General features: G+C 40.4%; 1 protein-coding gene across 2 annotated transcripts in view; it reads right to left on the reverse strand.

The window, feature by feature from the left end:
* Positions 1–19,412, reverse strand: part of ahrra (aryl-hydrocarbon receptor repressor a) — a 70,878-nt gene extending 51,466 nt beyond the window's left edge. Inside the window, exons 1-3 of one of the 2 annotated variants that reach the window (XM_020712571.3) lie at positions 19,070–19,412; positions 18,635–18,727; positions 17,308–17,489 (exon numbers count right to left, since the gene is read on the reverse strand). In XM_020712571.3, the coding sequence (XP_020568230.1) occupies positions 17,308–17,489; positions 18,635–18,696 (244 nt within the window). In that variant the 5' untranslated portion in view covers positions 18,697–18,727; positions 19,070–19,412. The remainder of the gene's footprint in view (positions 1–17,307; positions 17,490–18,634; positions 18,728–19,069) is intronic. The other variant, XM_011488762.4, reaches the window with a different exon arrangement.
* Positions 19,413–19,526: the final 114 nt, after the last annotated feature.

A 19,526-nucleotide genomic window follows, 5' to 3' on the forward strand; every position in this document is an offset into this window, starting at 1 on the left:
TATTAACTGTTCTCACTCAATTCTTGCTTTGATTTGTTGTATGAAGACAAGTCAGGAGACATCCTTTACCTTTCAAAATAAAAGCGACCGATCTAAGGCACACGGACTTCACAACTCTGAAGTGCCTTTTTTTATTTTTTCCCATTGTTGTCAGTCGGGCAAAATTCATCCTAGGAAAAGTTAACACAAAGATGTGTTAGGACACTTAAAAAAAACTATGTGCTGAAAAGGCTTTTTGGGGCTTTCATTAGTCGGATATGGAGTGGCAGCTACGGATGGATTTGACTGAGCTTTGATTCAGCTTCTATATTTACCCGGGCTTTCAACGTCACTGCAGGCTGTCATATCAACACCTTTTTATTGGTAGAAATTGCTGCTGGACCAGTCAATGTCTGACAGCCCAAAACTGGGTTACACCTCAGAACAACACCTAATTTGTCAGACAGCACAGCAGCATTCTGGGCGACCCCGGTGCATCTTGTGAGTTTGAAGGCTCAGGAAGTGCTGTGACTTTGAGGGGGATTTTAATTTCTAAATCAAAGTCCAAATCCCTCTAAATCACTGTGAAGCTACGGACACACCGAGCAAATGACTCCCGTTCAAGGATGCCTATGTGATCACACTGGACAAGAAGGGAGGGGCTTCTTCTTTTTCTTTGTCTACTGTTTACCAGCACATGTCCACTACCTGGAATTAAAACAGGCTTGGTGCAAAATGTTAAAGTGGTGCAAATCTTGCGATTTGGGCACAAAATTGAAGCGTTTCTGTTCATTAGCTAGCGTCCTTGCAATGTCAGATATTGATTACCGTCATGTCAGAGAGTGGCCCGGTTTATTTTTGTTTGAAAAACAAACGCAGACGTCATCAGCCTCGTCGCCGTATCTAGGTTCACCAGATGAACCAAACCCGCACATCACTACCAAATCCAATTCCCTGATTGGTTTGACCTGGTTTAACGGCTAAACCTGCTTTCAACAGTCGCACGTTTTGTACGTAGAGCCCGAAAATGGTCTCAAAAAAGTGCCAATGCGAGAGTTTTGAACGCAAAAGCCCGAAGAAACTTGAGAAGCTCATTTAACAGACTTTTTATTGGAAGTGGTCACTTGAACGCATGTTGTCGAGGGCAGTGAGAATGTAGCTCGACAGTTTAATTGAGTTTTCCTGAAGAAATCAAAATGTAAAAGATGCTGACACAGCACTTCCATTCATCTTCCTGTTCTCAAAGTATATGTTGTCACACATGGTTTCCATCTTTTACACTGAGAAAGACATCAAACATGACAGAGCAAATGAAAGAGGGAAAAAACAAACAAAAGCCGAATCCACTTCTACATCTGATCAATGACACTGGATGAAAACAAGGATTACTCTGTCAGTGCTCCGGCCGGATAATGTGTGTGCTCATGTGATGCATATTTAAAACATTTGCAATTTGATGATGAAAACAAATCCTGGCACATTAGGACGGAGAATTTCGGCGCTTCGCACGCAAAGCTAGAGCAGGGGAGGGCTGAAGTGTGTGAGTGTGTGTAGGAGAGCGCGGGAGGCTGGAAGTGCTGCTGTGGGTGAAGCCGGCAGCTGTTTAAATTCAGTCTAACAGCGCTGTCCCTGCAACGTGCCAATTCTGATCCTCTGGGACAGAAACGGAATGTGACACCTCCCCCGTAACATTTCATTTTCCTGTTCCTTTCCGTGTTCATCTTGATTTTGTCATGTGTACTTGTGCGGTTTCTATTTTAAACATCTTTTTTTTTATCCGCCTTTCTCTGCAACTGCCTTGATGAGTTCATGCACCTGATATGATGATCTGACTTGATCCCTGTGCGTTCTGCCACGCACCATCTGTCAAAGGTCACGACAAAGCAGCAGCGTCGCCACTGTGGGGTCCAGGCGCTCGCAGCCCGCAGCTTCTTCTCTAATAAGGTCACAGACCCACAGAAACCACCATGACAAGAAACAAGCGCTGCCGTGGTCCTTGATGACAATTAAATTGCGGTGCAGGGTGGAGCGTTGATGCGGATGTGCCAGAAGTGTCAGTCAGAGTGAAAGTCAGCAAAAGTAGCATGTGTCATCCCGGTCGCTGGGGCTAAAAAAACTCATGGCAGCCGAGTTGTCGGCTGAAGTGCGAGCGCTGGGAGCAGCTGTAGTAAACGGTGTGTGAACAAAAGCGGAGATGAGGAAGAGGGTTTGTTTTGGCTCGAAAGGAAAGATCTGAGACCTGAAAGGATTAAAGGAGTCAGCCTGAATGTAAGCAACGGCAGCAGGCAAATCTGAATGAGAAAAGATGAAAAGACTGGAGAATAAACACAAAGTCTATTAATGAATATCACTAATAATGTTTACAAATGTACTTCAGACATGCATAATCATTGGCAGTGCATCTCTGGAAGAAGGTGAGATTACACTTTCCAGCTATACAACAAGAAAGATCATCAGAAAGATTTCTAATGACAGAAAAATGAAGGAATAATCGATGGTTTCAATGAAAGGATATCCGTTTTAAGTAATTGCATCAAAAAAGCAGCTTTTTCTTTTTTGGTTCTACCTTTCACTAAAGTACTACCAGAACTTCCAAATTGAAGTACATTTAAAAGTAAAGATGACTAGAGCCACATCACTTCATGGAGCGACCTCAAGGGGGCTAGTTAAAAACAAAAGCAAGTCTTTTTGTTGACATGCAGGAGGATTCAACTTAATAACTTTTTTTTGGTGCTATATTTGACATCAAAGTTGCATGCAAACAAACCTTTTTGGCCAATAGGTGGACAACTTCTTAGCTTTATTGTAAAACTCTCAAACTTGTTGCCTCTTTAACCCTTGTGCTATCCTAGGCACTTTAACATTGGGAGTTGGGTCATCTAGACCCACGAGGCAGTGCTCTGAACCTTTTTTCTTCAATGATTCGTGATCTTCACTGGTGTCCATGGATTACATGAAATCTTTCCACCTTTATCCACCTTTGTCATGGTAGGGAAAACACGTCAATGTAAGGGTTGGGTCATCTAAGATAGCACAAGGGTTAAGATGGTAAAATAAACAAAAACTGACCAACTTTCAATCAACTCTATAGAAGCTAATGGGTCAATTGCAGCTCTTTGGCTTTAAAGAAAGGCCAAATATATCATAGATTTGTAGTTTTGGTTCATTTGTTTTAGTTATGTAAGTTTTGTCATTTAGGTTTAGGTTTTTAACATGTCAGATAATTAAACAAAGTGATGGTGAAAGCTTTAATCTGCTGTCAGAGGGGTTTATTATTAGAAATAGCTTAAAGCACACATTCTTATCTTCTGCTGCAGAATAGTGTCCAGTTGCTGTTCAGAGGCAAAGTTCTTACAGAACAGAATTGTTGCTGCATGTATGGATCAGGACTACACGATATAAGGAAAACCTGCGTTGGTCGATAATAACGGTGACGATATGATTTGCAATACATGAACAAAAAGCAAAATAAAAAACATCCTTTTCATTTCACCGCAACAATTTTCTTAAATAAAACTCTAAATGACCCAAACCTGCATGGGTAGCAGGTGTAACGTAAAAGCGCTCCATTCGATTGGCCAACAGCCAATTTGATTGGTCAACCACTAACGCTTGTATTAATTTGGTATGAAAAAACCACAGTAAACCGGACTTACGGTAACTAAAATGTGAATGGATTTGCCATTTATTCTTGCTCATACACATATTTAATTTAGACTTGATTATCTTGCAAGAAATACAAGGAAACTGGAAAACTTCACCTGCTCTGTTCTGTATATTTATGTCTGAGTCACACGGGTTGAATTTTTGGCTAAAGATGTCCTGGATCGATTTTAGACAGTTGATAAATGAAACCCCCTGCATGTGTACACACACTCTTTACCAGCACACGCCAACATGGAGGATACTGTAAACAAATACTAGGAAGCATAAGGTACCCACAACAGCTGTGTTTACTGCTGAACACTTAGGATATGCTTTCCTCTCTGCAGGATAACAACTGATGCCTGGAGGCGGGAGGACTGAGACAAGCAAAAGTCACGCAACTGCCTCCCTCCACCTCTACGCACACACACACACACACAGATGTGCACACCTTTATTCTGACTGACTGTACACCTGTCTGTCTGGTTGAGACATTTGCTCCTGCAGAGCTGCTCCTCTTTTAACAACGCTTGAGTGAAACATGAGTCCCGCCGCTTGCGGAACACGTGTGCGCGCGATAAAGGAGGATTGAAATGGATTGTCTTTTCCCCGCTTCATAAACCATCTGTTTGCATCTCTTTTCACCACAAAAATACTTTGTCAGGCTCACTCATTCGATCATAATTTGATGGAGAGCGGGAGTTCACGCAGAGTTCAGACTGCTCCGAGTGCGCCAGCGTCCCCGCCAGGCAACAAAAATCCTACAAAACTTTCTCAACCAAATTCAGTCCACTTTTTTTCCTCCCTTAAATTGTCTTTAGATGGAGATTAAGAGCATTAATATTCAGTCAAACTGTATTGTGAATCTTTAATGTACTTATGGTCCCTGGAGCTTTGCCCATAATCCTAACTTTAGATGACATGCACTGGGGAGATTTCTTACCAGAGCAACTTCTATGCGCCTGTTTCCCCATTTCAAACACTGATGAAAGGGGGCATCATCTGGCTGACAGTAGTTAACACATCGAGCCGTATTGAGTCAGATGCCAGCTTTGGTTAGCGATCTTTCCGGCCGCATGGAAACATATCGATTTACATTCGGAAACATCAGCAGAGGCTGAGCCCGGCTGCGGCTGCACATAGAAGCACACCTCAATCAAGATAAATGGAGCTGACAGCAAAATAGCTCGATGTACATCAGAGTTATGACATTAAGCAGATTTATTAAGATGGGCCTATTTGTTCTAATTCTCATTATGTTCATATTTTGTTTTAAAATGAGTCTTTTCCACTTATTACACTAAGTTTTAGTCATTGTAATCAACAGTAAGGTACATAAAAAAAACAAATTTAGAACTATCAAAACATACTAATTATTGGGCTGTATGAAGATAAGTAATCTAACAGTTAGCCTCTTTAGATTATTTTACCCTTTTTAAATGCTTGTGTGGAACTCCTTGTTTCTAGATTTTAATATTGTACTATCGTTTAGTGAAAAAGACTTGCTGCATCAACAGATCATGTTACTAATTATTTTAACCCTTGTGCTATCCTAGGCACTTTAACATTGGGAGTATGATTTGTGATCTTCACTGGTGTCCATGGATTACATGAAATCCTCTCCACCTTTGTCATGGTAGGGAGAACATGTCAATGTGAGGGTGGGGTCATAGGATAGCACAAGGGTTAATCTTAAGATCCCTGGTTTTGCAGTGCTTGTTTCATGTTTTTCATGTGCCCATGGCCTTCATTTACAGAGTCGTCAACATATCGCATTACAAACACCCTCAACTGGTTCTGCTGGTGTTTCTGCTGATGTGCTGCAGCCACCAGGCTTCAGGGGGGGGGCAAAAGCCCATTAATCATTTGAACCCCGAGGATGACCAACACTTTTAGCATTCCTCTGTAAACTTTCATCAGCCTCTCTGTTTTCATCTGCAAAATGATGGTGCTTGTGGTGAGGCGCAATCAGTGTTCCTAAATTCAACAATGCCCACAGCAAAGCTTTACAAAGCCTCTCCAAACTCCAAATAAATGGCATCTCTTTTGAGAGCACACATGTCAAATCTTTTTTTTTTTAAAGGCGAAGTTTAAAGACACACTAATGAAAATGGTGTTTTGCGTTTTTTACGTGTTCTGGTGGCATTTTTCTGATGGTGGAGGATATTAATTAGATAATTTAAGATTGAAATCCCATCTCTGAGTATTTCTTAATTCAAATTGTTGTGAATCAGGAGCAGACGATAAAATGTAGTCGGAAAAAAGGATCGTATTTGTCAGGTAGAAAAGCTTCCCGCTCCGCTCCATTCCGATGCGTCCACTTGCAGACAAATAGATCCTTGTATGTCTTTGCTGAGCTGGAATCTGGATCAAAACTGGACGTCTGGATAGCTCCATCAGATTTTCGTTGCACCACTAATATCAGCATGTAAAATATAATCTCTCAGTTATGGGTGATGGTAAGACTAAAAACAGCCTAATCATAATTACAAGACCTCTGGGAACGTTTTACATTAGATCAAAAGAAGATCAGAGTGGGACTTTAATGATTTATCAATGTAAGCTTTCAACATGTGGCTTTAGGCACAGCTAAATCTGTAAACAAGGCTTGCCTGTTTGTGTGGAAACCAACAGAACATATTTGTTTGGTTGCTTGAAAAAGAAATGAGCAGAAATCTTTTTCCCCCCTGAAATGATCTAAAGTGATTTAAAGTGTCTGTTACTGAGAGCACCACAAGTATTTGCCGTAATAATAACTGCAGCATGCACTCGCAGTGATCAAACGTGCTCGCCTTTAAAGAAGCGTGTCCCATTTCTAATCTCATTGACATAATACTGTAAACAATTTAAAACAACAGCTGGGAAATGTCAGCATGTTGGTGGCGTCGCCGCATCCTTAAAGTGTTCCCCATAAAGTAATTATCAACTTAATCTCCAGGGGCTTTAGTGTGCTTGTTGCTCCCCTCCTTATCCCCTCCGCGCCTCCTCGGCTGAGGCAGAGCGGCGCGCTTAAGCAGTAGCCGTGACAGTAATTACGCCAGACAGCTTCCAACAATAGTGTTGGGCCAACAAAGGCTTCTGCTCCCACTACATGAGTCCAGGCGGTCTATTCACACTCGCTCAAACTCAAACACACACTCTACATGACTGTTTGCACACAAACACGCCACCCACTGCTGTGAGGCCGCTGTTACCATTAGCGTCTAATGGGGGGCCCCTCCCCCTCTCTCTGCGCTGATTTGAGTAATTCACTTATGGCCTTTGTGAACTCCCACCCCCTCTTCCCCCCACCCACATAAGGCCTGCAGAGTCCCAACTCCACTCATGCGAGTTCAGTGTGTGTGGCATGGGAGGTCAGGCAGGAACAAAGCCAGTGTCTTGCATGGGTTGGAGGGACTAATGAGAGCCGCGAGGATCCCAAACGCATACGACGCCTTCTTTTCTATTGGTCCACAACATACACAAGAGATTAGCATGGCTCATCTGTCCCACTAGCTGACAATTAGAGTGCGATTACCGGAGAGGGGTAAACACACACATACGTGAGGGTGGGAGAGTGGCTCTGACTGCAACTGATGTCTTATTTAAAGTGGGATCAGTGGTGTGGGTGAGTCACCTAAACAGTGTGATGAATGGGATTCTAGCAGTGAATGTTACACTGTACCAAACAAACCTCAGGACCAGAAAATATTTGTGTGGTGAAGAGCCGTAAATGGAACAAAGTTTTGTTCTTTCTTATTTTCATTAGTTGTTGTTGTTCACCTTTCGGCATTTCCCTTCAGGGGTCGCCGGTTTGCTAGATATGTTTACGCCGGATGCTCTTCCTGACACTACCCTGTATTTTATCCAGGCTGGGGACCGGCACAGGGAGACCAACACCTGGACCCCCTTGTGGCTGCAGTAGCACAAAGGGTCTTGTCCAGAGACCCACACTGGATCAATCTCATTACGCTCTCTGGGAAGTTAACCCTGATTTCCAATGTGCCAGTCTTAATCAACGTTAATCAGCTGATTCTGCTGCAGAGAAAAGCAGCTTTGCACATCCGGTACGAATAACCGATTTTCTCCGCAACAGAATCAGTTGATTCATGTTGATCATGTTGAACGGTTGAAGAGTTACGGTCGGTCAAAGAGTTCGTGTTATTTATGTGCCGCTGGCAACATCTCCTGCGTTAAAATGATCAGCGTTGGATCCATTTTTAAAGTGTTCTCAGTGGCATTAAATGTATGATTATGTCTCTTTTAGCCCAAATAAAGAAAACCTGCGTTTTTTTGTAGGACATAGTTTCTGCAGGTTAGCAGTAGTTCATTAGAAATTCACCTCTAAGTGGTGGGTGGGACCATTGGCGCAAAGCGCAAAGCGCCAATGGTCCCTTACTGCCACCCATAACTGTCTCTGTTTACAAGTTCTTCCGCTAACTTATACCCCCACCTAACATTGCCGGTGCAACAATATTGGAGTTATCCAGCGGTACAGTTTTCATCCAGATGCCAGCTCAGACAAGGAAAACAAAGACATACATGGATATAGTCGTCTACAAGTCGTCTACAAATCAGAATGAAGCAGAGCGAGGGGCTGGTGGCCCACCTAGTGTATTTTGTACGTCACAATTGCGAACTCCTGATTCACAACAATTTGAATATGTCCTCCATCATCAGAAAATTGCATTTGTACTAAAATCAAACCAACAATGTAAAATGACCAACTGGTGACTCCTAAAAACGACGATACGGTTAAGTTTTTGCAGAAAGAGTCCAGGCAGCCATGTCTTAAACAAACCAATGTAAGAACTGACTGAACAAAAATTCAGACATCACATGTGGAGGAAAGAGGAAGAAGAAAAGCCTTAACAGCATTTAGCCTGATCACGCACTCTTGACAAAGCACAAGAAGATGAGAGGTGAAGAGGGGAAAAGGAGGGAGTTACTGTAGTTCTGGTCTAAAAGGAAGAGTGAAAAGGGAAAATGTTTGCGATAAAAGACCTGAACAGAGGACAACTCCTCTTTTGGTGCAAGAGGGTATAAACAGGGAATGTGGTCCGCTGTCTCAGCGAACTTGTAATCAATACAACCCCACAGGCAGAATATGAAAACTGATGAAAAGATTCACATCTAATCATCTGATCAAACGTTAGGAGCAGAATCTAAGAGTATGACCTATCGGCTGTAGCCCGTTTATTCTGTGTCATTTACATTTTTTGAGGAAATCTCCTGCATCACCTTTTTTGATCTTAGAAAGTGTTGTAATGCAACAGATTATGAAAGATTTAGACATAATGTGCATCAACACTACAATGAGCTGATGATTTTTTTTTAACCTCATAGACTAACACCCTCACTCTAGTGGTGTCCACCACAACTAAAAAATGAGGCTGTATGTTTTAGGATTCACAGCCAGTTGACTTGGTGTTCGCTACCGAAGACATTTCACTAACCGATCCTTATCTTTTTGACCCTTGTAAGGCTATAATTGGATCAAACGGCCGGCACAAATTTGAAAGGTCAAAGGCGTTGACCCCTCAGAAGCTTAAAAGGTTCGCTGAAGAAGCGACGGACACAAGTAACAAATGCGCTAACGAGCTGGACAGCCACACATTCAGGATTTAGTCCCAGCCCACGGGAGGATGGGATGCCGCACAACACACTGGGTATATTCACAAAAACAATTACATTTAACCTGATTCTCATGAAATGACAGGATTAGTGAGTTGTAGTCATGAAAGCACCTATGTGAGGAGGTATGGCAGCAAAGCTGGGCTTTGAAGCTAGCAAACATGCTCAACGTTCTGGCACAGTTGGAGAATTCGCTCTTTAGGATGACACTCACTTGCATGTGTCAAAATTGAAAGATCTCCAGCAAATATCCAGGGCTGTGTAAAGTTCTCCAGATGAGGACTGAGAGAATGCCACATGGAGGAATAATGCTAAGAACATAACACATACTGTAAAGCATGGAGGTGGAAACATCATGGTTTGGGGCTGTTTTACAGCAAAGGGCAGAGGACGCCTGTGTGACGAAAGGATGAATGGGGCCACGTATGTTGAGACTCTGTCATTGGTGAGAGCATTGACCATGAAACATGACTGGGTCTTCCAACATAACACATCACCATGGCAACAAAGGAATGCCCACATAAAAAGACAATGTTTGACTTGTCATCGCCAATCAGGGTTACAATGCATACTATTGAGGTGAATTTTTTTAATGAACAAATAATTATTTTAGGAACCATTATGTAAATACATTTTTTGGAAGTTATGCAATGTGTTCGTATATGTTTTATATATTTGATTTACTTTGACTTTTTCAATTTGTGCACATGTTGGTTAACTTTATACACTTTTTGAACTTGCTTATTTCTATGTCAAATATGACATTAGATGTATAAAACGTTTATTTGTGAGTTACGCATCTTTAATTAGGCTTGACTTCAAAATGAAAATAGGATGTGAAAAAATCCAGTAATTTCCTTATTAATTTAAATATGTTTTAAACAGTGGCAGTTTATAAAAAAATAATTTTAAAAATCTTTAACAACAGTTTTTAACACTTAAAATGTGCATTTTAATATTTGTTTTATTTTTTTAGAGTAAAATTAATGAGAATTTGCAGATTTAATCGCATATTTTAATTGTTAAATTGTTAATACGGTTTAAAACTTTGCTGTTAGTTAACTGATAATGACAAAAAAAAATAAAAACTATTTTATTCTGAAAAGTTTGTATGACAAAACTGCAGATTTTAGGCATTTGGGATATTTTTGCACAGAAGAAACAAAGTTCTGTGTCCAGTAAAATTATTACTTTTATTTTTTAGGTTCTCTGGTTTTTTTTTTTTTACAGAGGGGTCCCATGTCAGGATTTCAGGGCTAATATTTGAACATTTGAGAAGAAATAAATCTTTAACTAAGGTCCAGATTTCAATACAAAATACAGTTTCCAAGAGTCATGGTGACATTGTTGGAGCTCATTGACCATCTTGCAGATGTGTCCCATCTTTCGCCAGATCACGCTGTCCGAGTACTACGGAAGGAAAAAGTGTGGGGTCACAGAGAGTTTAGCAAACACAAAAGTCTGCCTATGATCTGTGCTGATACACATTTTCACCCCTGAGCAAAGAGACTCCATTCAGAAGCAGATGTCACGCTGCTGCACTCTCCGCTTTGGGAAATCAAAATGCTGATAGAGACTTGTAAATAAAGGCCAATCGCAGCAAAGCCGAGGCTTACCTCTGTAGAATTCTTTCAAAATTAGCGGACAACAGAAGAAGGAATTAAGCGGATTGTTTTGTCTCGCTCCATCCTTCCTCTATTGGTGGTTCAGTTACAAAACTGTCTCCTGTCTGCTTGCTGACGTCACATATCGTGTTTGCCTGGCGTGAGGCTGCAGGTTCTGTGGCCTTTCTCTTCCTCTTTTATTATAGCTCAGCCAGCAGAGTTCGGTGACACACATACTGAAACCGAAGCGCACGCTTTTCACAGTTAGCAGGAAAGACGCACTTTTTGGTCATGAAGAGCACACAAATGGCTGCTGGCTTTAACAGACGCAGCGGCCCTGAAGTCTATCATCACATCACTAATTTGTTTTTTTTTCTCATTTGTTTATGTCTGGCAGTGTCATTCAGAGATGTCAACACCTTGACTCGCCCAACGGCTACGACCAAAGGTGGAGTTAAGACTGAGTTTTTCCAGACACTCAAAAATTTAACTTATTGTGATGTGGACACATTTACAATCAGGCTTTTGTTAAGATTTGTTATGATGAGTTATAGCAGATAAAAGAGTGAGAAATATTTTTTTAGTTAAGTCTTGTGTCGTATTCACCTAAATAGCTGATCAGATGTTAAAATGCATCAAATGCCTGGTTTAACCCATGGTATTCACACTGGACAAGCAGGGAGGGGCTTCTTCTTCTTTTGGACGATTTACTAGCGCAAGTCCATCACCTACAGTTGGAGGAGGCTTGGTGTGAAATGTCGCACCAAACACACGCCATCGTGTCTGGGTTCATCAGATTAACCAAATCTATACGTCTCTACTAAATCCAAGTCCCTGATTGGTCAAAGTTCGACCCGGTTTACCTTTCAACCCGCGTTCAATAGCAATGCTTTTTGTGCGTAAAGCCTGAAAACGGGTGTAAAAACTTGCATAGCTATGCAAGATTTTTGAAAGATTTTTAAAACCTGTGCATAGTAAACCCGTTTCTTGGTTTACTCCAAACCACAACAAAGAAAGCAATAGATAGAATGAGTTAAAATGACGAGTGATCAAATAATTTTAGCGACAAACAGCAGACGAAAACTCAGAACAGCGGCTGTGTCTGCTGGGACTGTGAGACGAGGAACAGGAGTGAAGTGAGAGGCCACGCCCTCCCTTGCATCTACCAATCAGCACCTGCAGCTACATTAAACGAGAGCCAGAAAGAACAGAGAGCGCTCTGTTTTTCTTTAAATATTTTTGAAATTTGGACTGTTTGCGTGACGTCATGTTTGGGGGGCCATCGTGGCATTTGGGGGGGCATTGCCTCTCCTTGCCCATGCCTAGATTCAGGCCCGCTTCAGATTTGCCCACATCTGCTGTCTGCGCGTTATTGTGAGACCCGCACCTTCAGCTTAATCTGACTTAACCAGATTCGCAAATTTTTGCAAACCTGCAAAATCTATAACCCCTAAAAAAAACTGCGAAGTAGAAAACAGATAACTGGATTTGACCAAAAATGTACTCTCTTCCATCAGAGTTTAATTCTCCAGATCATTACTTTAAAAAACCCCAAGAAGGAATCACCAAAATGCAACGAATAGAAACTGTTTACTATTAAACTATTAAGAAACAACAGACTAAGTTAATAGAAGCAAAAAAACGTAAAACTAAAAATGAAACCAAACTGAGTCAGCTTTTGTTTGATTATCCAAAAAAGCTGAAGAAACATTTTTACATTTATTTACTGCTCACGATAGATTTTTATCTGATATTGCATCATAGTGGTCCTAGTAAACTGTAGTGTTAAGTAATACCACTGAAAGTTCCCACCACTTCCCTGAGCTGATGACAGGCAAAAGTACAATCTGTCTTCTGTTTCTATTTTTCTTTAAATGTGAAGCAAAAAAAACACAAAGAAGCCAGAAAACATAGAGCAGTTTTTGTTGTTCATACAGCAACACCTGCTATCAACAAATCAATACTAGCTCTGTGCAAAGATAGGAAATTGTTATAAAAAATACTTTTCCTAAAACTTTTTTCTCACCAGAGTGAAAGAAAAATATGAGGATCGGTGTCAGGGCTCCGGATGGCGGTGACGTGCTGATCAAAATAAAATTCTGTTGCGCCTCACGAAGCAAGAACTAAAGGAAAACACCACCTCGGCTTACACAGACCTAAAATATCCCAACTGTAGCTGTCAGGGTTTATTGCTTAAATAAATGGAAATACATCTAATGTGTTAGATTCTCCCATAAAAAAAGAAATTGCCTCCTATAGGTTGGCAGTAAGTTATTGTGGCAGTCCAGTGCCTTGCTTAAGGGCAAATTTTTCTCAAGGAGGCTGAATGCCAGTTGAAAATCTTTCTGGAGGACATGAGCTCCACAGTCATGTTTAGAAACTTTATGTGAGACACACAACACAGAGAATAAGACAAAAAAAAACATGCTACATGCTATACTGCAGTGTGCAAGAGCGTGCACGTCACAAGTACACGAAGCCCTAAAAAGCACCACGATGATGTTTGACAGTTTTGGAGATGCATGCCTTGCCAGTGGCAAATATTAAGGCATTAGCGCGAATTACATCAACTGATCTCAAGCTTGTGGCGGTAGATTTCATTAGTGTTATTAGGCCGTGCATTAGAGAGGAGGGTTTGCTCTTTATTATTATGAGCTCTTCAGGTTCTCAATGATAAAAAGCCCTATTTAAAATCTTAACAGAAATCTCTGTTACCATGTTAAAAGCTTCCAAATTTGATTTGTACTCAAATTCACAATATGAATGGGGACAATGAAAAGTCTTATCACAGTGATGGATCTGTCTGCTTTTATAATTATGAAATGTGTTCTTTTTTCTTTGAAGTTTGAAGATAAGGCATATTTTTGTCAAATGATTGCATTAAAAGCTGTCAAACACAATCAGACTCCAGTCCAAGCAGTAGAGAATGTCAGAACGCGTGTACCCCAGAGGTGAAATAGACGGGCAATTGGAGCAGAAACGCAAACAAGGAGGGATAGTTAATTCTGAGGGTAAATATTTAACAAGCTTAGCACTTACAAAGTCGTCACAGACCTAACCTGGCGGAGGAGAAAATTACAGCATGCCGACTGTCAACACAGACCTGACTGCCCCTTAAAATAGAAGTCATCATCTTTTTTAACCTGCATTTTTTCTAGTAATATAATAAAATTAGATTTTTTTGCAATGTCCGGTCACACAACAAATGAAAAGTCCACAATTAGGTTTTGATTAACAGCTCTATGCAAATTGACATTAAAATAAACCTAGTACTAAAACCTTAAAATAATATCAGCTACTGGTAACATGAGATCCACAGGTAGATAAACACGCGGCCTAGGTGTATATTTGCATGAGAAGGCATGAGAACATAATGTACGGCGAGCTCCGCCTTTGACTATTCACATAACAGACAACTGACAGCAGGGCAGGGATTTCCCAAAAAGACTTCCCATAATTAGCAAGTCTGCCAGTACTGTTAATATTAGAAAGCATTTCAAAAGGCTAATCCTTAAGTTTATTTTATTTATAACCATTCCTATCATATTTGTTACATACATTTCTGAGACCACTATTTCATTAGCATGATCAAATCTTTCCTTAAAAACCATTGTTAAGAATTTGGTCAACGTTTTGTAGTGCATCATCATTCCACTAGGGGCAGTAGACGGGGCTTTTCCTGCTCATTTCAAAATGGCTGCTTCCGTGATGTCTCAAAAACACTTTTGGCAGGAAAAGTTTAGCTACTTGGTCTATTTTTATCCATTATTTAAAATGACTAATTGCTGTAATGACAAAAATGCAAAATGTGTTTAATATAATATCGTAATAATTAATTATTTATGATAGAGTTAAAAACGTCTCAAATTTGAGACAGTGGGTAAATAATGTGATTTTTTTCCTGAACACTATTTTTACATCTTAAACTAACATTATTGTTTGCAATAAACTTACTAAATCACCCGATACATCATAACTGATTCTATTGTTGTAACATTAAAAATGATAATGCAACATTTTTGTGTATTTTCTCAAAGTGTTTAAAAAACATGTTAATTCCCCAAAAATTGAATTTTCTGTCAATTCTTCGATGTAGTGGGCTTTAATTAACAAAGTGTACCAGAGTATAAGCATAGGAAGTATACTCCAGACCATGTACACATTATGTAGGAAGTATACAAACTTATTCAGGCTAAACTGGACTGTTTTATCATTTAAAAAAGTTCAAGTACACTGCCACAATATTAGACAAAGTACACTTGTAGTACACTTAAACAATACATGTTTTACATAGAAAGAGCAAATCATGCTGGTTATATTCAGCGGTTCCACCTCATTACAACTGACTGAATGCCGCACTTTGGAACAGTCCCCCTGCTGGACAAACCAGGTAACTGCATCATGAAAAGCCTCTGCCGTCTGAAACTTCATAAGTACGAACGAAACTCAAAGCTGCAGGCTTCACGGTTTCATGTCATACTTTCTAGCGGTGACTCTCATACACTTCTATTGGTCCAAACCACAGGAAGGATGTGCACTTGTTGCTCATTTCTTATTTTACATTCGTAGTTAGATGCTTTGGCCTGGCTCCATGTCATTATGTGGGTCATCAGAGCTGACCATGAAAAGGTGGTGGTGGTGGGGGGGGGGGGTGTTGGGGCTACAGATGTACACACAAACACATCCCTTGTGTTCCACTTCAAGTAATCTCATTTGTGAAGCATCAAAAGACCAATGAGCTGTCCACTACAACCAAAGAGGAGACGGCTCCCAGCAGAGGAGGAGCAAACAAACAGAGGCTCGCCATGTTTACGCACAAACGCCAGAGATGATAGCAGGTCTCAGCTTGGAGACATGTCTACAATCACAGCAGAAATTTACAGTCTAAACTGCATGACATCAAGAAATCCTCCCGTTTTCTTCCTATACTTTTGATTTTTGGTCCAAACGTCCATCCTATGCAGCTCCTGCTTTTGAATTTCACTGAAGAAGCAGCAGGAGGCCATCTTTTACACATCCTATACCCATCAAACATACCGATCGCATCCCTTCCTGCAACTTTGCGTGCTGGCTAAGCTACAGTAGATTCACTGTCAGGGGTCAACCAGCATGTGTGTGAAAGTTGGATTACGTCAACCTGTAAGACGCCAAAACCCAGGCATGGTTAGATTATGGGTAAGGTAATGATGAGAGGTCAAAGACAGGAAACGGCAGCAAAGCTTATAGGTGAAACCAACTAAATGAATTTTTAAAAATGAACTTTTTTTTGCCTCCAGGACAGCGAGTGCAGTGAACCTCACAGGACCTCTGCAGCTTCCTCTCCACTGCCCTTCCTTTTACCCCTTATCCTCCTTATGCTTCATCACATGAATGTACCCTTGAAGACCAGAGGAAAGATGCTCATTCTTCATCTTTTCTTTTTCTAAAAGAGAGCTTTTTTTTCCCGTTTGGAGCTGGCACATCCAGCTGTGCCAGTAGCCCATGTGTTGATACAGCAGCTGCCAAGGCCACTGGCAACAAAATACGTTCTTATGAGGCACATGAAAATTTGACGGAAACCAAGGAGCAACACAAGGAGAGAGGAGGCATTCAGTCGACGGCGGAAGCACGAAAAAAACAAGACTTGGGCTCGGTTTAACCTACATTTTACTTTCATGTGACTACACTACACAAAGGGGCGAATTTGAGGCAGAAAAAAAAGGTCCAAAATTGCAAACAGCTATTTTTTTAGATGCAGGAGTAGTAAGCATAAGTTTTGCAGATATATGAGTGGTTGATTTTGGTTAAAACTGCACTTTTCCCACTTTGAAAATTTCAATATTAGACTTTGTCTCATAAATGATCAAATCGAAAATTTTCAGATGTTTTTGGGGTATTTTTTTTGTTCATGTGGCATTTATCTGATGTAAATCCAAAAAAAAATTAAAATTGGATTTCTGAGTATTTTTTTTTTCAAATGGCTGTGAATCAGGAGACAAAACATATTGCATTTGTTAATACAATGGATGGGTCAGAAGCTCCTTCTTTTCCTCTGTTCTGATGCGTCCACTTTCAGTCTAATAGATCCATGAACGTTTTTGTTTTCCTCGTCTGAGCTGGTTTCTGGATCAGAACAGAACAGCTGGATAGCTGCAATATTGGTCGCCATTAGTGCTGCACAGGTAATGTTAGGTTGTGGTTGTGAGGGGCTGTAAGCTAGTGGGAGAGAGTATAAATGTGGAGGGGAAGTGGGCGGGATTGCTCCACCCCCAACTATGTTTTTTTTTTTTTTGTTAAAAACGTCATAAAGAATTTTTTAAATAGAGCAAAAGATGATCAGAGTTTGTCTTTAAGCATTAAAAAATTAGTACAAGAAAAAACCTTCAGTGATTTGGTGAGTCGTTTAAAAAGTTCACAAACTTTTGGGAGATTCAATTTATAAAGCAGCTTTTTGTTAAAAAAAAAAAAGAAAAAAGTTTGGATTTACCTTGGAAGAAACTTTTCACACGGAGGTAGGAAACTGCGAGTCGCAGCACGGACAGCTTGTCCAGTTTGGAGATGACATCGGGGGGGAATGGCAGGAGGCTGGCCAGTCGGTCAAGTTCAGCGTTCAGCCTGTCCCGGTGTCGCTTGGATGGGTTGGTTTTCTCATTGGCAGAGGAAGGCTTCCTGACAATGAGACGCAGCAGAGAGGTGAGGCTGAGCAGACGCTGATGGGCGCGTGCGGACAAACAGCAGAAAAAACAGGGACAGTGTCTCCGGCTTTCTTTAAACTGTTTTAATGTGCTTCTTTAGAAACAACTCAAGTTCAGGCATTTATTTTTTCTACTGATTGACACATTTTTGAGACTCCATTCTACTTTCCACCCTGACATGTTTGCTTCTGGGTGGTTTTTGGTATGTCAGTAAGTTTAAGATATTAGCAACGAAGAAATGAAGGATTTTATTTAATGGATGTTTGGAAATATGTCACCAGACTACATCATACAACCACAAATAGCAGTAAAAACACTAAATAAATCAAATTAGACAAACTAAACTTTTGTTTTATCCAGAAAAGTTTTCTCCTCACAGCCTGGCTTGAATCTTCTTAGAAACTCTCAACCTGAGAAGTGGTGGACAGACGACACGATCCTGATGTCCCAGCATGGTGTGGATCACAAACGGATCCTCAAGCTTGTGCAGCCGCTCTCCAATTTTTCTAGAAACACTTCTGCCTTCCCTCCCTAAGTCTAATCAGGTTTCTCTAAAATAATCCCAAAGTCACAAAAATTGACTTAAAAATCTGCCACGAGTCCTTCAGCACACACATGCCATGTTTTCTGTGGTCTGGGTTTCCTGTGAAATCCGGAGCTCTGGCTCAGCAAATCATGAAAACTTTATGCACCACAGGTCTAGTTCATTTACCACTTCCATCTTTAGTAACTTATATAACTTGCTTGCCTCAATTCATGGCATCAGCAAAAGAGAAAGTCCTAAAACAGCATTTACATTTATATATATATATTTATATATATAAAAATATTGCATAATTTGAGTTTAATGGCATGAGCGTAGGGTTAAAAATAGAGGCTCTGCTTCAAGGTTTATTATGTAAGCACATGTTTTAAATTTTTTTATTATATGGATTAGAATATAAATATTAAAAGCATAAATTATAAAAAATAAAAACAGATAAAACCACTTTTGCTGATGGTTTAGCTTCTAAAACTGGAAACGGAGCATTACAAATCTACAAACTGCAAACAATACTTCATGCAGATTTTCAATAATAAAAAGTTTATAAGTATATATATTTTTAGGTGTTGCTTAACTGTTTCTGGATGGGCTTCCTCCTCTTTCTGCCCGCATACATGCAGTCCCCCGGCGGGATCATGATCTCGCGCTCCGTGGAGGTAACAGGTGCGCTGTGGATAAAGACGCAGCAACGTCAGCTCCGTCACGCAGAGCTGGAGAAAACTTCCAAACGAGCTTTAAAAAGCTGCAAGTTTAGGCATGCTACTGCAGATTTACGCACAAAAAGCTCATCAAATATTTAATGAATCAATTAATGTGTAAAAAAATAGTTGATTAATTAAGTCTTATAGATATGGATATGCTTAATTATAAATATGATTATAAAGTGTTTTATTATTTTGGAAATTAAATCAAATAAACACAAACACATTTGAGCTTAAAAGCATCAACCTGCTCAATTTATAAAAATAAACTAATGGATTAAAGAGACAAATTACTGTTAAAGTACTCACATATTAAATGACTAACCTATAATATCTTCAGTTATTTCCAATAGTTTTGGTAGATGAGTCGCATTCGCTTCAACGTGCAGCAAAATAAAAAACAAAATAGAAAAAATAAAAATAAAAGATGGGTCTCCCAGGGTGCACCGACTCCAGCGATAGGTCCAAAGGAAATCAAATAAAATCGTTGAGGTCGCGCATGAGCTCTGAGCTGATGTTTTCATCAGCTTTGCACTGCTCGAGGCAGATGTTGGTTGATTCTTTATACCCAATTGAGTCGCCTTCACTTCCTCGCGTTTCAGGTGGCGGATTCCTCTGAATGACATGTCGAGCTCTTCGCACGCAACTCTCTGCCTCACAAACACAGCGCCAGCACACACACACAGAAACACGCACACACACACGCGGCAGGCTTACGGTGCCTTCAAGTGCTGTCCGTGCATAGATATGTTCACTCTGAGCGCAC

The sequence above is a fragment of the Oryzias latipes genome, chromosome 20 (genome assembly GCF_053564925.1).
Source record: "Oryzias latipes strain Hd-rR chromosome 20, Olatipes_Hd-rR_3.1".
Taxonomy (NCBI): Eukaryota; Metazoa; Chordata; class Actinopteri; order Beloniformes; family Adrianichthyidae; genus Oryzias; species Oryzias latipes.